Source organism: Neopelma chrysocephalum, unplaced genomic scaffold (genome assembly GCF_003984885.1).
Source record: "Neopelma chrysocephalum unplaced genomic scaffold, ASM398488v2 Primary Assembly neopelma1_59, whole genome shotgun sequence".
Classification (NCBI taxonomy): Eukaryota; Metazoa; Chordata; class Aves; order Passeriformes; family Pipridae; genus Neopelma; species Neopelma chrysocephalum.
The window spans coordinates 11,020,472-11,040,705 of record NW_020897714.1 but is presented as its reverse complement, the minus strand read 5'-3'; the positions used below and the strand labels follow the sequence as shown (position 1 = coordinate 11,040,705).

At 35.4% G+C, this 20,234-nt stretch overlaps 1 protein-coding gene across 1 annotated transcript; it reads left to right on the top strand.

The window, feature by feature from the left end:
- The first annotated feature begins 6,082 nt into the window (after window positions 1-6,082).
- LUM (lumican) lies at window positions 6,083-15,990 on the top strand. Its single transcript, XM_027679859.1, has 3 exons — window positions 6,083-6,470; window positions 9,323-10,219; window positions 14,952-15,990. Exons 2-3 carry the CDS (start codon window positions 9,343-9,345, stop codon window positions 15,104-15,106), a joined length of 1,032 nt encoding a protein of 343 aa, XP_027535660.1. The 5' UTR covers window positions 6,083-6,470; window positions 9,323-9,342; the 3' UTR covers window positions 15,107-15,990.
- The last annotated feature ends 4,244 nt before the right edge of the window (window positions 15,991-20,234 follow it).

Here is a 20,234-nt window from a genome sequence, read left to right as displayed (position 1 = left end):
TCTCATAATCTATACAGATGAGCTGGATAACTTAGAGCCTCTCAAATAATATTAGATGTCTACCTAGGCAACTGAATACTGTTATGATGTCTGTTTTAGAGAACTGAATCATACCCTAGATTCCATAATTGTTTACTACATCCCATTGATCTTAAGGAGTGCTTGAACTCCTAGAACACATGTAGACACATATGTTTGCTGTCTCTCGGGACCAAAATGTGAGATACAGCTCCTGAGACCATTTATAATAATAGATGATCTGCATCTCACAGAGAAGCAGAGGCAATCTTAGGGAGGTATAAGGTGGAGTAACTTAAGAAACAAGTAACTTTTCTAATGGGAAATTTGATTTTTTGAGATGTTAGTAGTGCCATATACTAAAGTGTACTACAGTGCCTGTACTAAAGCATTGAGTTTCTCAACACTTCACAATTCCTAAGACGAAAGGTATTGCTTACAACACGAGTTTAATCCACTCTGGACCTCTTTATAAAGAACAAAGACAATTTAATCACTGGATTGGAATCTGTGGTTACCAAAGCTGGCCATTTAATATGGCCAAAAGCATATTTCCAGCCAGTCTTGCAGAGGAGCTCAATGTCTCCAAACAGGAAAAGGATGAATGAGCAAATTTGTCTGGGAGGAAAAAAATGTAGGAAAAATAAGAATACTTTAGAAGAATTTAGGAGATTGTCCTCAAATACCTCTCCCCTCTTGATATTACACCCAAAAAGGTCAATTTGAGCCATAACTTTCCTTCAGTGGAAAAGTAAAATGTTATTAAAAGTGAAAAAAAAGCATGAGACATGAAGAAAGAAGAAATATTTAGTATATATAATAGTGTGTCTGTCCATATTAGTAATAAGGCAAAAAAAAAAAATAGTTGCACTGAAGATATCAGTGACAGATTCAGAGATAGCACAGCTGAAGAAATTGTAAGATGAAGTTTATGATGAGGAAATTAAATTCCAGCACAACTAAACAGACAAGAAAATAGCTGGAAATTAAATAAGAAAAAAAATCAGTAAACACTGTTTCTCTGCATCTGGAGAGGAGTAGAAGATGTGCTTTCTTCAGACTGATATACTTTTATCATATGAAGACTATCATGTTCTTTCTAAAGGGGAAAATAATATTTGTTAGTGATAAATACTTCTAAATTTGGTTGTCATAATAATTTGTACTTAAAAGTCTTAGGAAGCCACCTAAGAGTTCCTTGGTTCATTTGCAGCCCATTGTCATGAGCCTGAGAACACCAGAACACCAGTGTGTTGTTACTGTTCATGGACTACAAGGAGGTAGAAGCAACACCTCAAGCATATTGACATGCCACCAGTCCCAGGGAAAGTAATGAAAAAATCTCATACAGCATTCAGTTGGTAATGAATTAAGTGACAACTAGTCTCAAAATAGATATGAATAGATGGTCAATGATATAATAAATATTATCTACGAAGCCTTTATTTTCTTGTGAGGTTATAAACTTGGTGGATAGCAGTGACTTCCATAGTATGAGTAGATTTGTCCAGATTTGAGCAGTATTTTTAAAAGCTGCACATTAAGTGCCTCCCAAACTCTCCTATCTCCATGGCAAAGACAATTTATAACCAAGTGGATCTATTTCAGTACAGGGTCACGTCAACTAACAGAAGGCCAAATACTACATTCTGGTCATACAGCAGAATATAGATGATGTAACATGTCTTCTAGTGTGATGTGAATGCAGACAAACATTGCTAGTGCCTAGATTAGGGAAGGTGTTAAGCGCCCAGTGATTTTCAGAGGAGGTCTATATTGATAGAGCATTAGTATATACAAACCACAAGCAGTGAACTAGCCAAGTTTGCCAAGTCCAACTCTTTCTTTTCCTATAAATTATCTGTACTGTTTAAAATACAGAGATGTTTTAATTTTTACCTGTAACCACAACTTTCCCACAAATTCAACAGCTTCTTGCTATCCTCTTGGATTCTTTATGGAATCATTTGAGTTGTTTCATGCTCCAGGACCACCTGATTTTCTTTTATGCATGGATTAGCAAATTTTGAACGCTATGACAAAACATACAGTATATATAAAGGAGTCTGTTTTAAAAACAGACTCTTGCCTTCATCTGTGTAGTCCTTATCATAAAAAAGCTTCGATCAACCTGTGAATTAACTCAAAGGAATTTTGCTGTTGACAATTTGAATCAAATTAAGTACAATGTAGTACAAAAACAGTCTGAAAAGAAATGGAGAGGAGTATAACAGCACTAGAATATAGACACAGTCAAGTTTGAAGCAAAACAGTGAGCAGCTTTTCAGAAGGACAAAAGCAAGGATTCATGCTCAACTAAAATATCTGTTGCGGTCTGTTAGTAAGTTGTAACACTATTACCATTTCTGTAAATTTCCAAAGCTGGTATTTCCTTTTTAGGAGAAAGGAAAGAAGGATTTGGATTGCCACAAATTTTGTAATGCTTATAGTATGTGGTCTGACACTTTCCATTTGACATGTAAGTGCAGTGTAGAGCCTGAAAAAATAAAATTTCAATTAGCAGGAAAGGAAGTTTTCAGATGAAAAAATAAGCACCTACAGCCTCCAGTTCCAGAATCTGGAACTGAATTGTTTTTAGTGGAACTCATTTGATGTGAGTCAGCCTTCAGTAATATTTTCAAAATGCTGCAGAACTTTACAAAAACATTTAACTAATTGTTGCTGGAGATTTGAGTCAACGTCATATTTTTGTTTATATGCTACCTCTTCATAATTAAGTGTCTTACTGCATGGTGTCCATGGAACAGCCTATTCCCTGAATGGAGATTTCTTTACCTTCTGCTACAGGCAGCCAATTAAAATGAACTAACCTTCATTTCATCTTGAGAGCAACGTTTAATTTAAATTTTGAGTGATCAGTGGAAAAACCTCACTACTTTTTTTATGTGGCAATGTTAGAACTTCCACAAGGACTTTTTGTGGGGTTATATGATCCTATGATATAGATATCCTACTCTTAATGTTTGGCACCCAAATCTCTTGGTTCTGAGTACCAGATGCGAGCACAGGTTTAAGACGAAAACAAAGCAGTTGGATTAGATAATATCTATTAGGTTTTGGTAACTTGAGTCTTTTGGGAAAAAGGGGATTAAAAGCAAATAGATTGGGAGGCACTTCCATTTATGCAGAAGTGCACAGAAGTTATAAAGAAGACAGTTTTACAAAAGAGAAAATGTAGAGAGGATATCACTGATGAGCAAAGAGACAAAACAGTGACACTGTAACCTGACAATATTTGAAGGCTAGATCTTGCCCACTGCAAATTAATACACTTGGAGTGAATTTTCCTTTCAGATTATTTCATTGCAACCTACTAGACTTCTTGACCATCTCCAGACACAAAAATATGAATTATAAAAAGGAGCTTTGTATCACGTAAAAGAAATATTTCAGTTCATGTATCACAAGCCAAAGAAAATCAGAGGAAAATAGGTCTCGATCATATTTCCCACCAAAGAAGAATGAATAAATAAGGAATAACAATAAAATTAATTTTGAAAAAAACAAACTGGAGCAAAGGATTTGTAAAGGGGAAATATCAATATGTCCTGACATGATCAGGTATGAAGTGTATTCGTAGCCAGTTTACAACTTGGATGTCATAGATGAATTTACGCATTATTTTGCATATTCCTTGAAAATTAGCTAGACGATATTCACAGGCTGTTACATGACTTCTGAGAGTTATCAAAAAAATCACAACCCCAAAAAAACCCACAGACAAAAAAAAGAAATCACCCACCCGCACTCTACCCCTTTGTTGCAGAAGAAACCATACCTCCATTTGCTGGGCTTTCATACCTACCTGCTCCCCTGAAAAGAGATTTATGAGGAGAGAACATCATGAATCAGAACAATAAGGTTAGGAAAGCATAATTTTTATGCTGAATGAAAGTATTAAATAACAGACTGGAGAGATGGTAAAATTTTTTTTAAAGAAAAGGGAAAATCTATTGGTTTATATCTTAACCTTGTGATTATTCATCTTGACTGTGCAATTTCTATAGCTCATTTAAAACAATCAGTAAGACAGGAGCTATATGGATGAATATGTCTCAGCTGAACTTTATGTGACTCAAGCTTTTACCATATATTAATTGCAAAATGCCATCACATTTACTTAAGAAGATTTTTTGTACAAGTTATAAAGATATGCATGTTTTGTATTTCTGTTAATAGAATGGGAAGAAGGATATATACTGGATGAACAGAAATCAGTGTAACAAAAAACTGATGCATAAATACAGCTGTGTCAAAAACATATTAAGCCTGGACTATCCTGTACTTGCAGAGAATGTACAATCCTATTTGTACTGCAAATGCAAAACTACATCTATTACTGAAAGTTCAAAATATGTATTAATTTATCATAATATTGAGCTTTTCCTTCAAAACAAATCCATAAATGTAAAAAACTCAACTAGTGCCTTTCCCGTGATTTTTAAAATTATCTTTACAAATATTATGCTCCATTCATTGCTCAGCTTGATGTACTTTCTTTCACAGAGAAAACCTCAGTATTGCCTTGAAGGGTACCTCTTTCTGTATTAAAACTATTTTCCTTATTCCAGCTGATCTTTTGCTGAGTGCTCCTGCTTGTTGCCACATTTTCGGTCAAGTCTACGGTTTAGGTTTTCCTTGGTCAACTAAAACTAATGGGGTAGTGTTCAAATAAATATCATTCTGTGTGTGAGAAATTCCATCTGGTCTCCATTTGTCCACACACAGGACAACAGCAGCTTTGTCCAATTCCACATTTCTAGTCCTGATATCATGCACAGATTTTCACTTAGATTAATTCGATATTGTAATCCCACTTCTTCACATTCACTTATTTGCATCATTCAAATAGTACTGTAATTATGAACTGTCACCAACATGTTTCCCAATGTGTAAATGGTTCTCCCACACCAGGGAGACAGGCATGATGTCAGAACATCAAAAGCACCACATTCACTCCCTGTAAGCTGCACTGGTGCTTGGCACTCTGTCTTGAGCAAATTTGTTTGCTAACTGTGGTATTGCAGAAGCACAGAGATCTGTAATTGTTTGGTGTCTTTCCTGTTCTCATGGAAAGGTACTGGCCTTTCTCTTCTCCCAGAAACCTTCACTGGTGTGGAGAGTGAGACGCATCAACAGCAGATTTTGGGGGATGCCCACGTCCAGGTTCCTCTTCTTCAGGAAGCTGCTAGGGTTCTCAGCCCAGCCACATTCTGTACCATAACTTTTCATAAAGGTAGCGAGTTGATAATGGACAAAAAGCCCCTAACTTCTATGCCCAACAATTACAGTCAAATGCAATTAAACATGCAAGTCACTTTAAAATGGCCTGTGCATTTTAAACACGCACAAACATGTGCAAACATATGCATGTTTGACATTTTCCCCCATCCACCTTTTTATAAAAAAAGATCTCTCCCACTAAAAGGGAAGATGTACACCTTTTAGAGATAAGGGAAGGTTCTTATGGAAATTTTTACACGCACTTTAAATAGTTGCTGTCTTAATGCATTATTTTTTGACACTACGTCGTGAAAATAACATGTCATCCAGGCCTTAAGAGGAATTCTTGAACTACATCCATGGAATAAGAAACAGACAACATAAAGCTGAGTAGTTCCAGATTCTGAAAAGCAGGAGAAAGCTGTAAGTGCAAAAATGAACAAATGTATGAAGGGAGTTTACAGTAACTGCTGAAAAACCATTCCTGGGATGTGTTTTTATTAAACAAACACGCATTTAACCACCAACGAAAATCTCCAGACCAAATCAATTCCAATGATTTGCAGAAGAATCTTTGAACTCAGTATGTAATGTGGAAAAGGTTATGATTGGAAGATAATGCTGCATCTTTTGGATCTGATCCTTAAACTAAAGCTTCTATTAAGGATATTTTACTGTGGTCATAAGATAGTTAAAGAAAAAGGCAGAAAAATGAATGAGTCACTTGGCTGAAGAAGCCCAGCAGCATTGAGGTCTGAGTGCTATGTGTTAGCTCATGTCTAGCAGTATAAAATAAGCTGGAAAACGAAAGCCTGTTTGCAATTTCTTTTACAATCTAAAAGGTTTTCCCTCTAAAATACAAAAATTACTGTATAAGCCTATGGTTTATAAACTTTCTCAGGTTTGTGAAATATCATTCGGTCATCCTACAGGAATAACAGATGGGTTGTCCTTGTATGAAATATGGTATCCACCTGCACTTCATTAGAGAGTTGCATTTTTGTACATGCGACACCACAAGATCACCATGATGACATAGCAGCTTCAGAGAACAGCGTGACTAGGGCTTTTTTTTCTTTTCCCCTCTTGTAACACAGAGCATCTGGCAGACTTTTATCTCCTGACACTGTTTAGAGCATATATTGGTCGATACAGTCTCTTATTGCATCTGCTCTGGGAATTAAGGAAAGCAGCTTCAAGGCAGTAAGGTAAGTGCTGCTGCATGTTTTTACTGTAATGTTCAGCTATTTAAATGTAGCTGCAATGGGAACATGAAAACATGACAGGATAAGTTTGCCAATTTGTAAACTGAGCACAAATCAGCAGTTGCTTAGTGGATTTGCTTTCTCTTTCCTTACTTCACATATTTTGTAGATCAGTGTTGCATCTTTTTACAGTCTGTTTCATTCTATTTCAGAACAAGAGTTGATATACAGTACAAAGAAATTTGTAAGAGTACTCATTGTGTATTTTTCATTCAAAATCTGTTAGTAAGAGCTCCATAAACTCCATTTGTTAAACCATTCTGCTTCATTCTACAAAAAAAGCAAGTTATCCTGATACTTAAATAATTAGTCACATAAAAAATGAGAGGAAAACTATAGGTATTTTGAATTTTTTAGTTAATTTTAAGGCACATTTTAACTATACTGTTGAAACTTTTAAAAATATAATCTTTTTCAAACTGTGTAAGAAGTTATGCTACAGAATTAAGGTTAATTTACTTATAATTTTGTATTTCTTTTGTTTCACAACAACTTTACAATTAAGGTAGTATAGAAAAAATCAAAAATAGTTTGAGTAGGATGTATACTCTAATTTAGTGAGCATTTTTCCAGAATCATGGATTTACATTTAGTATGATTTGACAAGTTTCCTGAGCTACTTCACAAATATTTTCACAGGTATATATAACTTCCTAGAGCAAACACAGGCAATTTCAAGCATGCTTATGTTGTAAGATAACTGTCTAAGAATGTATTCTGATTTTATCTTTTGGATTCATGTAATTCAGTGCAGCAAACAAGCATATGTACATGAGCTATTAACCTTTTACACTTTTGACAAATTTTTAGATACCTGAATGAGAAATTCATGAATAAAACGAATTAATAACACTATATATGTACTTTGTTATTTTATGCCACACGCATGCCCACATGTCCTTGAACCTCAGAATTGTAACATACATTCTAAAATGTTATTGATAAATTAATTCAAAACATTTGTTATTTTAATTACTTCAGGGATCTTCAGAGAAGTTAAACTTTGTACACTACTTAAAGGACTGTCAGACTATGGTATCAATAATGAAACTTAACACTACAAATAAAATTTGAAACTAGAAAAGCAATAGAATTTGAATTAATAATGCCTGTTATTTTATCTTTAAGGCTATAAAATTACATAGATGTGTAAAAAATACCACTGTAAGGCCAAAGAATGTAGTCCTAGAGGTTCACTATACTGTCTTTTATACTTTGAATACAGAAGCACTTGGTGTCCCTTCCTTAATGTTCAGTACCTGAATAGGACCAAATTATGAGCTGAATTGTGTTACTGCAGTATTTGCTTTCAGCTGTACTTGTTTTTACCAACAGGGGACTGAAGGTTGAGTTTGCATGTTCTCATGCAGTAATGAAGAACAGACAAAGGAAATTACACTGATAACTAATATTTCAATGATTATCCTAGGATTTGCTATTGGGTAAATGGGATGGGACCAACACCATGGAAAAAATATGCAATCATATTCCTTATTCAGGGACTAACTTACTCTGCTGGAAGATTGCCCAGATCTGAAATCAGTGTCTAGTGGTCTGTTTGTAGGCTTCACATACTTTCTGAAATTACTTGAGAACAAAAAGTTTTAAGGATTTTCTTAATCCTCTCACTCTCTGAACAGTAGCTGAGTACCTGGAACCTTATCTTTTACTGGTGAAAATCAAAGCAAGCTCACTGACTTTATTGATGCTAGACCTAGTTTACCAGCAAAATATCTGTCTAAGTAGTAAGAAATATAAGCAAGATACTAATCTGCACAGATTAATCAGCAACTTGTGGAGGATTTGATGAGAAAGATATGCCTTTAAAAAGTAAGGTGAGACCACTCATATTGAATCTCAGCAAAATATCCCCAAGGACATTGAATTTTTTCACATACTTTGCTCTATATGAACTGGAACTGTATGTGAAGCCAGCATTTCGTTGTTTGACTGACTTAGAATGGACACACAATGTAATCAACACATTTGTTATACAGAGAATTTTTAAGAACATTTTCACTATCTGAAAGTCAGTTGTTTCAGATCCACTGTAGATCCATATTTGATAGAGTATCCTTCTGCACACATATGCAACGTGGGTTGTTTGACATGTCCAAGATATTATGCTATTTATTTCTGTTAGTTTGTCCTTTAGGTGAATATGAAACTTAGTGGACCATGCTTTACTACACATGATCCATGAGAAAAAGATATTTCAAGCTATACATATCTTGAAAACACACAATGCAGCAGATCATTACTGTCAGTTTGTAACTTCCCTGTCTATTTCAAACTCAAGTCAAATAACCAGATGTTTAGATATGAGGCAACTCAGTACATTAGGAATGCTCAAAAGAATTTAAATGGCGGAACTGACTCTGAGCACGGCCTTCAGCAAAACCGAAAATTCTTCTGTGTCAAGTTTAAAAACCTTGGGCTTTATCAACCTTCTTGAGACTTAATGAATGCAGAAAGATATAAAGAATGTTTTACTTACAACAACAGAATGGCCTGCAGTTTTGCATTACAAAGGTAGATTACAAGACAGGGGCAGTAAGCTTATAGTAGCAACAATGTAATACTAACAAACCAATATTTTTTTCCTTAATTAATAGCTTTAAACAGGAAGCCTATTTATTTTTAAATTATAATTAGTTTTGAATTATACTAATTTAAAATATAATTATATTTTAATTATAATATTAAAATTATAATTTGTGTGGTAAAATTTTGAATATTGCCAAAAGAGACAAAAAATTAAAGTTATAACTTTTTTATTCCCTTTCACCATACAGGGACAAGACATATTAGAAAGATGACTTTAGACTCCCTACCTGTCTTGCTGTTGCTGATCAGTGGCATTTTTTGCCAATATGACTATGGTCCTGGAGATGATTACGGTTATGATCCTTTTGGGCCATCCGCAGCAGTCTGTGCCCCAGAATGTAACTGTCCTTTAAGCTACCCTACTGCCATGTATTGTGACAATCTTAAGCTGAAAACCATTCCGATCGTACCAAGTGGAATAAAATACCTTTATCTTCGAAACAATATGATTGAGGGAATTGAAGAGAACACGTTTGATAATGTAACAGACCTACAGTGGCTGATCCTAGACCACAACCATTTGGAAAATTCAAAAATTAAGGGAAGAGTCTTCTCTAAACTAAAGAATCTGAAGAAACTTCACATTAACTACAACAATTTGACTGAAGCTGTTGGACCACTCCCCAAAACTCTAGATGACCTGCAGTTAAGTCACAACAAGATCACAAAAGTCAATCCTGGTGCACTTGAGGGGCTGATGAATCTGACTGTCATTCACCTCCAGAACAACCAGCTGAAAGCAGATTCCATTTCTGGGGCTTTTAAAGGCCTGAATTCACTTTTGTATCTTGACTTAAGCTTCAATCAACTTACAAAGCTACCAACAGGATTGCCTCACTCCTTACTCATGCTGTATTTTGATAATAACCAGATTTCCAATGTTCCTGATGAGTACTTCCAAGGTTTCAAAACCCTGCAATATTTACGTTTATCCCACAATAAATTAACAGATTCTGGAATACCAGGAAATGTCTTCAATATCACATCACTGGTTGAGTTGGATCTGTCCTTCAATCAACTGAAGAGCATTCCAATTGTCAGTGAGAACCTCGAAAACTTCTACCTCCAAGTCAACAAAATTAACAGTGAGTTAAATTTGCACATTTTCATTAATGTTAACCACAGACTAGACACTGATGTTCAATGCAGGTATCTGAAATGATAGATGAACCACTCTGAAGAAATGGTACTGGTTAGACTGTTAACACACTGACATTTATCTGACTGTTGTCCATGTTAATGTTAAAAGACAGATATTTATCTAATAGCGTCTCAAAATATCCTTAAAAAGAGAAATTCCTGGTTTCATACTAATGTGGAAATTATTGCTTAAATTCTCATCTCATGTAAATTGAGTAACTACATAGAAGCCAATGGAGTTTTCTTATACAACTGAGGAAAAAACTGTGAAAAGTTTGGTTAGTGCAAAAGATGTTCAGGATTCTTAAATCAACAAGAAGAGACAGATGTCAGCTAAGGGTATGCGTAGGCTTTCAGGAAGCTGGTAGTGAAAGTGCTGGAGGGAAAGGAGAGGAAGAAGGCAATAAATTCATACAAGACACAGTGAAAAAGATACAACAAAGGAGCTTCTTTCATTTCTTTCCTCCCTTGTCTCCTGTAGTATCCCTCCAAACCTATCCTGAAATCCGGAGAGCTGCCCTGTTCTTTCTTTTCATTCCCATTTCACACATCATATGGTCAGGTGGCAAGCTTGCCTCCATTCGCTCATGATTTGAAAAAGTGTTACTTCTGGAGTCAATTAATGTCACACTTTGCATGAGATCACAGAGGTTTCTACTAAGGCAGGGCTTTTACAGGGCTGTCCTGTTCCTGGGTCCACAAGGAGGTGTTGCAGACCTGGAGAGATCTCGCCATCATGTCAGAAGACCACCCCTGTCAGTGTTGGTCCTTGATGGATAGGGAGATCTGTCCAACATACCAGGATTTCTGCGGGAGAATTTACATCGCATTGCTAGTTGGCATAAAATAAACCATAAAGTTCCCCCTTCTGTCTGCCTGTTTTGTATCCATCAAGGGTTTAAGAGTATCAGTGTCAGCTATTCCATACAAAGCTAACTCCATACAGATGTAGCCTTTAAAGCCAAATATTTTTAGTGCAGATCTTACCAGATGAAGGGCAAGACTTTTTGAAATGTTTTATATTTACTATGCTTCACATCTTCCTCAATGTTATGGTGGTTTTTACTGCATCTCAGTTTCTTGTTTTGATGAGGGAAAACGATGAGTTAGTACTTCCTACCTAAGGCACTGCAGCAACCTGTGGAACTCCATCTGATACTCTGCCACTACTAAAATAGCTAGCAATGATGATTTTTAGTTTCTCATGAGATATATGAGGTAATTTTCACTGCTTAGAAACATTGTTCTGAGCCTTCTGCAAGATACCTAGGTACTAAGCTTTTTTGATATTACCAGAAAGAAAAGAAATATTTCTCTAAATTATTGTCCGTGAGTTTCGCCATGAACGTCCTACAATCATTATGCATTGGTATACACAAAAAAAAAACTTTTTGAGAAATACCTTCATTTGAGTGACTGAGTTTTTTGAACAAGAGCTGATAAATATGCACATCACAAATGTGTAGCAGAATTGGCTTCACTTCAGTATGTTCTGTCATCCTTGGTGTTGCAAGAAGCAGTGTGTAAAGTAGATAACAAACTGTAAAGAAGAAAAATTCAAAGTAACTCCTCTGGTCTCTATATTGAAGCACATCCATTATATTGAATGTGGGTGTCAAATATATACATTGTCTATTGTACTTGATGCTGATTGGACCTCCAAGCTAGCACAGGACCCTGGAAGCTTTATAAAATTCTTTGTTTTCTCCATACCTCAAACCTAAACCATAACTTCTAAATTGAAATGTCTTTTAATATTTCCTATTAATGGTAATTTAAGGGTGGATTTTTCTGTATAATAATAGCAGTGGTTAGCTACCATGTTTTAAGATGCCATTAGTATTATATACACACGTTGTGCACGCACACAAACACACACACACACACACACTTGCAGGATGGGAAATATGAGAATCAAAGAGGTTCAGCGATACAAGAAGAAGGTCCAAAGATGGACTTCTCCATATTTCATTTGTACCTATAAAGGATTAAGGAGAGAATTGTTGCTCTCACATGAAACACCAGCAAGCAGATGCTATGTAAATGGAGTATAAAAGGGGAAGTGTGAAAATGTTCCAGAGGATAGTTAAGGGGAGCTCTATATTCTGCTTCTGTCCATTGACTGGATCAGGACCTGTAGCACAATTGCACTTATTATAAATAGAGTTAGTTGTGGAGGTGTTTAATGGTCCTTTATGTGGCTCACTCCATCAATCGCCTGCTCCTACTTTGTTTGTTTTTTTTCTCCTGCATATTTCAGGTAGTTTGTTGGAATATCAGAATTTCTTATGACAACAGGCACTTTTAGTGAGAACATAATTGTTCAGATACAAATCCAATTTTCATCCAACCCTTCTTATTCTCAGTGTCCAGCTTAGGCAGGAATCCTGCATCGGGAAAATATGTGAGAAAAATTCCAGGTACACTGCCCCTGAACCTGATTATAAATTCAGGAAGACATTCTAACACCTCCAACATGAATAAATATAACAAAGGAGGAAGTAAGCTACTGAGATATTTTATGCAACAGTGCTCTGGTCTCACTGGTTGCAGTTCCTGTTCAGATCATTCTGGTAACAGCACATCAAGACCCTCTTATCTTATTTTTTGCTAGTGAAGACTGAAATTAAAAAACAAACATTCTTAATACATTTTAATACATTTTTAATACACTTCTAACGACTGACAATTATATGAACTGGATAAAAAATTAATACCCAAATTCAAACAGTGAAGCAAAATCCCACTGAAGTCCATGACAGAGTTCATTTGACTTCTGTGAGGACTAGATCTGCATCCATTTCCCAAGTAGTTTCAGTATCATAAACAGTCAACACAGATGAGTGTTTCAGTAATAATTAAACTTTACAGTTTACAGGCGTGAAGTTTACATCCTTTGAGTAGTTAAACATCTACCCAACTTGTATAAGCACAACTTCTTTGCAATCAAATATTAGTATATATGCTCAAAAATAACAATATGGAAGAAAAAACCCAACTAAGCAAGTAAATGTATAAAGTTTTTTAATGTCTGCCTTTAACAAAAATATACTTACCACGTCATTCCTGAATGACAAGAAAATGGAAAAAATCTATATGAGAATTCATGTTTATTTTAAACTTTATAAATTAAACCCAAGCTCTCTGTAGAAAACTGGATCTAAATAGTTAACAGTATAGCCAAGAAAAAGAGTTAAAAGTTTCAGGAACTGATTTCCATTCAGCAAAATTCCACACAGAAATAATCCTATAAACATCTCTCAGATTATATGATCTTAAATCATAAGATTCTTCAGTTCATTTCTGCTGGTACATGCTGAATCAGAAGAGTATCAGAATTGTTCTGAGGTCTTAAAATTTTACTATATTATGATGGAGACTGTTCAAAGGATGTTTTTCATCTCTTACTCTTCCAAAAAAAGGCTGCATACTAAACAAAATATAAGAAATTGTTTTGATTTGCTTTAATTAAATTGGTGATCATGATCTGATATTTGAATTATATATCCTTAATCCCTACTCAAAACAACTTATTTTGTGAAAGAGACATGAGTCTTTACCCATTCTTAACATCATATCTCTGTCCAAAAATTTTCCTAAGCTCTCATGCTTTAAATAACTGCCTGTACATTTATACCTACTTTGCAAATGCCCAGTTTCAGCAGTGACAAAAGATTATTGTAATGCCAGTTCTGGAAGTATCCAATGGTAATCCAAAACTTAACATAGAGGTACAAAAGCTACTTCTTTCACTTCCTGTAGTACTACACCATGAAATAGGTCATCACATTTTCTTAGATGAGTTAAATAGCCATGTAGAAAAGAAACATAAGGTGGTGTTTTCAAAAGTCCATGAATGACATATGATTGGTAGTTAAAATGGCATCCCATTTTGAGAGTGCTAACTTGATTTTTCAGAAATTATGAGAGCTAGTCCTTTGCAACTTAAAAGTGACTGAAGACATGAAATCTGTCTGCTGGTATACAGGTTCATTGAAGGAGTCTCTTCATCCCTTTAAAATATTTTCTGTATGAATTCACCTCATGTCAGTGGCCTGAAGAGCGACCAGTCTCTCAGACTGCTTCTTTAGTAGTCATGGAGCTTTTCATTAGACTAATTGTCTGTCTGACTCAAAGAAAACACAGGTGAGAATGAAAGACCCTCTTTGCAGAATTGCACAATATGGTATCCAGGGGACATCAGATTTATTCACACACATTTTCCCTTGAGACTAGGTCTTTGCATGAAAGAGATCTATAATATGTGTATGTCTGTGTTTATGTATACTGAGCAGAGAACCTCAGTGATTCATCTAATTTCTAGCTTACAGTTAATACTGATCATAGTTTACAAGACAGATTTCTATTCAAGATCTCTCTGGTGGTATGGGAGCCAAGTAATACTTCAACTGAATAGAGATGATATATATCATGATATATAAATTCTGAACCTCTCACAACTAACGGAAAGAACCTCTCCTAACACAAGTCTGTCAAGTTCCAGTAAACTCATGGGGATTTACATCACTGTATATGCAAAATATTAAAAATGGTGTAATAAATTAAGGGTAAAATTTCCAACTAAAATTTAAAAAAAAAAAACCAGAAAAAGAATGGCTTTGTCCTACTTGTCCTAATTATTCATGTTTTCTCTTGTTCCTGTTCTCTTTGATTCAGAGTTCCCCTTGAGCAGCTTTTGTAAGGTAGTTGGACCAACGACCTATTCCAGGATCACACATTTGCGCCTGGATGGAAACAACCTCACTCGGGCTGACCTGCCACAGGAGATGTACAACTGCCTTCGGGTGGCTGCTGAGATTTCACTGGAGTGAGATACCTGAGATTATCCAATTCCTTTCTAGGGGCACTAACTACAGGAATAACACATCATGATAGTGCTTTAAAATTAAGATATACCTTAAAAGAAGTGTCAATCTGCCTATTATCCATTCCATTTGTTAATATTTAGCATGCACTTGGCAACCTTAAGGAAATGTGTGCTTATTTTTACAAATATTTGTGTTTAGAAAGCACAAGAATGACCAGATATAGTGCAAAATATGCTTTCATCTGGCTAGGTGAGTGTAAAACACTCAGAGAAATCTATGTCCATGCATGCAGTACATGTCAGCTGGTTCCAGACTTACACGGAAGTCATGTGAGTTTCATCATTGATTATACTGAAAAGTATGAGCTGGCCTGTGTAAATACAAGATTCCTCTCCAACTTTATTAATTGTCATACCTTTTATATATTGCTATCATTGATAAAGAAAAAAATGATTTAACAATCTAAGAAAATTTAAAATGTATGAAAATATCTTTTCAGAGCCTATGACATTATTAAATTAATGGAACATGTGGAAGATAATCAGGGAAAAAAAAAAAGGTTAAAAAATTTTTACCTTTTCTTTTTGTCATACTTTCATTTAACTTGCATGGTAAGATTTTTATCCTTTACTGGTATAATTGTTATTTCAGAATAAATCATATATACAAATATTTTTATTCAATTGATTGCATGCTACTCTTAACCAGTTTGTAGGAAATGAAACATATCAAATAGTGTTCTTGTATCCATATCATTGTCAACTATGTTTCTTTCTCTTATACATTGCAAAAAAATCAGGTTGAGACAAGATAATCTAAGCTATTCTATTACTATTAAAATTTATTGTAAGGTTAAATAAACTGTTTTCTCTACTTTGAAGTTTCAATATGTTTGTAAATGTAATTTAACATACTCCACTGCACTTATGTTGGCTAGTAAGTTGATGCATTATGAAGTTTGCAGTATGGGAATCATTGCACTATGAAAAAACCAGAAATTAATGTTTTGGTATAGTCAAAACAACAATGTAATCTCTCAGGAACCACAGACAGTGAGTAAAATGCAGCTACACTTGGTAGAGGCATGGTAGTATATTCTGCCTGGGAATGAATAGTCTAAATATTGTCAGCATCCTGGAACACACTAAAATAAATGTGTAGTAGCTGAGAGCCATAAGTGGCTTGCTTGCAAGCACAGATCATCCCACGGGTACTATTTTCTTTTCAACTACTAGGCTATTAAACACTCAAACAGAAACTCTGCTAGTTTCTATAGCAAAAGCAGAAACTATCACCTCTCAAAAAAAACCACTTAACCAATCCATACCAAACCATTTAGTCTGCACTTTGCCAGTTCCAGATGTTCAATATCAATGCACAGTTCACAAAGAAACCTGGGACTAAAACAAAAGGAGAGATGCAGAAAAGAATAGAAATACTTCCCTCCTAATTTTTGTCATTTTGGAATTCATAAGTGTTACTGCTTTTTTTTACCCACATACTGGAAGGATTGAAAGTAACCTTTGGTAACCTTTGGTAACCTTTGGCTGGAATTTTCATAGAAGAATGAAGTCTAAGTCTAGGGCTTTCTCAACACATCAGAGTGGGAATCACTATGGAATGGTACTTAGGCATTATAACATAGGAAAAGAAGTAAGTGCATGCAAAACTTCCCAAAGAATAGCAAAAATATAAGAGAAACAGTATTTAACCATTTCCAGAGAGATTTTAACCCAACTGTCCCCTTCACAGGAAAATACTAAGACTTCTAGAGCAGAAACTGATAATGAGATTCGTCACCTCATAGCTGTAATCTAACAATACAACAGAAATTTATTCTCCTTTTCAGCTTGTTTCAGCAAACTAGTTATCTTTATGCAAAATGAAAACAGTGTGAACAGTGAGACTGAGAACAGTCCACCTCAGGATAGTTTAGAACTATCCTGTTGAACGCTGTTGAAGGTATTTTCTAAATACCCTTATGTTGCAAAGAAAGCATCCACAGATGTTCACAAGACATTTTGACGTTCTATTCAAGGTATACAATAGAAGGAAGCCCTTTGTCGAAGTAGCAAACGGTACCAATGACCTCTCTCAGAAACTTGGATGTCTTTACCTTTCAATGAGCACTTGGACAAGTAAAAGAAAACGGCATTTGGTAGTACATTTTTATCTTGAACATCTCTTCCCTGTGGTTCAGAAATTCATGGTTAGTTGGGAAGATATGACATTGTGCAGCAAGTTCCTCACTAAAAAAAAACCAGAACATGAGGTCCTTCTGTTAAAGGAGAAATGGAACACTATATGTTTGCTTTCATACTATGAGACACAGAAGCCCAAGTTTCTGCTTCTGCATTAATGCATTGTTCTAAATCACTATAGAGACTAAGTTCCCAATCTCTACATATCTTGCAAAAACAAATAGGCAACAATATATATGTTCTTTAGTTCTCAATTTATGAAAGCAATATGAATTATTTTCTAGACACTATGCAGAAATGTAGATGTTTGGGAATACTTAACAGAGCTAAAGCCCTGAAAATTGACTCACCATGTTACTTAAAAGTAGGCAATGTGAACAGATAATAACTCAGTTTCAGTAGCATACAGAATGGGTAAATTAGCCAGAATTTAGGGCAACATACTATGCAACCTATAGCATAGTTGTAAAATTTACTTATGTTTTCCTCCTTTCAGGTCAAAATTGGTAAACTTATCATAACACTTTCACATGAAGTTTTATATGGAAGAATTTACAAAAAATAAGAACTTTTGGAAAGACATACATTTGAAAGCAAACATAAAACGGAAACTTTGCCTACAAATATAGTGAAAAACAGCAACAATATACAAATGCAACAGACAAAAATTTTACTAATGAAATTTCAGGAACTAGTTTGCAAGTGTGTTGCACAGCCATTTACAAAGATAGAGTTACCTTTCAAGTAGGTAAGCACTGTCTGATTTAAAAGGTATTTTTCATATTAGATTAAATTACAGAAGTTCCCTAGAAGGAACAGGCAGTGTCACATGAATTTTTGGACTGGAATCATAAATCCAACATACACTCTGCTGCATTTTAAAGTCCATCATAGTCAAATGGATTAAGAAAGGATTGAGCAGTTGTTGAATAGAGCTGTACTTCTAGTGCAAGGAACCTGGCAGGGTCCTATCTCTACTGCAAATCTCTGGTTTAAGTGAAAGGGAAGAGATAGGTAGTTCCTTAACATGAACCAAATTATCTGGAAAACAGACAACAAAAAGGCAAAACATAATTCAGAAAGGCAGTCTAAGCTGTTATATGTGCAACTGCAACAACCATAAACTGAAGATGATAGAAACTGTGAGATTATAAAGCAAAATGAAGTTTTGTGGAGAGCCACTAAGATGTAAGGCCACAAAGAGAACTTTCCTGAGCCTTCTCCTTTCCAGGAAATGCCAAGTCACTTCCCTTAGCCTCTCTAAATATACCATATGCCTCAGACCATGTTTTATTGCTGCCTTCCAGTGTCTAAAAGAGTGCTATAAAAAAAGAGTCCAGTTTTGGGATGCACAATGAAAGGGCAAGGCAGCAAAGAAAAAATTCCAGAAAGAGAAATTTAAGCTGACATACGACAAAATTCTTCACAATGAGTGCATAAGGTACTGTCACAGATTGCTCAAGGGGGCTGTGGACTCTAAATCCTCGGAAATTTTCATAGCTTGCATGACCAGTGCCCTGAGGGACTAATCTGTCTTTGAAGTCAGTCTTAATTTTAAAAGGAGGTTGAACTAAACAACCTTCAGATGTTCCTTCAAACTTATTTATAATTTCTGTGAATCTGTGATTCTAAGAATACTAGTAACCAATGGGGGAAAAAATTAATTTTAATAACCAGCTCTACAACTGAAGAGTTTAGCATTAAATTCATGTGGAAAATTTCAGGTTCCAGTCCATAATTCCAACTCTCATGATACTCACAAAATCTTAACTCAGCTAACATTTGGATACAGACTCCATTGAGACAGAAACTGTGGAAACTTTCTTTCAATGCCTTAATCTCTGCAGCTGGCTTGTGCAAATCTGCCCCCATTTTGACACTTGTGATCCACTGAGTAGTGGCAGTAAAGTCAGAGATCCATCCCATCTAACTCTCCCATGTGGGACAGCACTGGCGAATATGTTTAGATATCCACACAAAAACAAGGGAAACAGTCTGTGAGCTACCATCCTAATGGGCAGAGTGCTCATAGAGGACATTTTGGTTTTGAATTTTTTTTCAGATTTAGATATTGGTTAAAAGATTTTTGACCTGTAAGAAAAGAACTTAATTGGTAGGCCTTAAGGCTTTCATCTATAAATAACTCTCTTTTCTACTTAGTCTGAACTGCTCAATATCAGTTAACACAGAGAAAGGAGTGCTACCTCTGTACTCTAAGACACTCATCTTGAATGTAGGAAGGTCAGGTTCAAGTATCCTGGGAAATTATCACTTCATTGTGTAAAACAAAGTTTTAGAGGCTGGAGCACTTTACATCACACTGTACTCTTCAGTGTCTGAGATCATATTGTGATTGTGGGTCAGACAGGTAATAATAGTGCCCATATCTACGCATGTTGAAACCACAAGAAGGATCCTATCAGTTCTCTCAGAGTGGTGACCTGCCTGAAGTGCCCAGCTTGAATGAGTTCAGAGGTGAGACTAAATTTCTGAAGAATGTGACCATTGAATAACAAAACCACTTTACTTTGAAGATTTCAGTTGCTTTCAGTTTGGACCCTTGAAGTTCTATCTGCTTCTTTTTTTTTTTGGGGGGGAGGGGGTGTTAATGTCTTTACCCCTCCATCAATTTATGTAAGTATAGTCATACAATCAGGACCTGAGGGTTTCAGTGGGCAGCAGCATATCTGAAAAAGTACGTATTGCTACTCTTTGGTGTTGTAAACAGAGGGCAAAGCAAACCTGTCTCATAAGGAAAGATAAAGGATCATGAAGCTTTTTGTTTCCTCCAAGAAAGCAATCTTCAGTGATATTTTGAATTACAGTGTCTAAATCCATTCTTATGAGATGTCTAAAAATATTTTAAAAGTTCATGAAAAAATCTCACATTGTTTAAAATGGTTGAATTTTAGCACATTTATTTGCCAGAA

What these genes read in the sequence shown, in the direction of transcription:
- LUM (XM_027679859.1), top strand. Translation starts at nt 9,343, where the DNA reads ATGACTTTAGACTCCCTACCTGTCTTGCTGTTGCTGATCAGTGGCATT. An exon ending in CCAAGTCAACAAAATTAACA is followed by an intron (nt 10,220 to 14,951) that starts GTGAGTTAAATT and finishes TCTTTGATTCAG; the next exon opens with AGTTCCCCTTGAGCAGCTTT.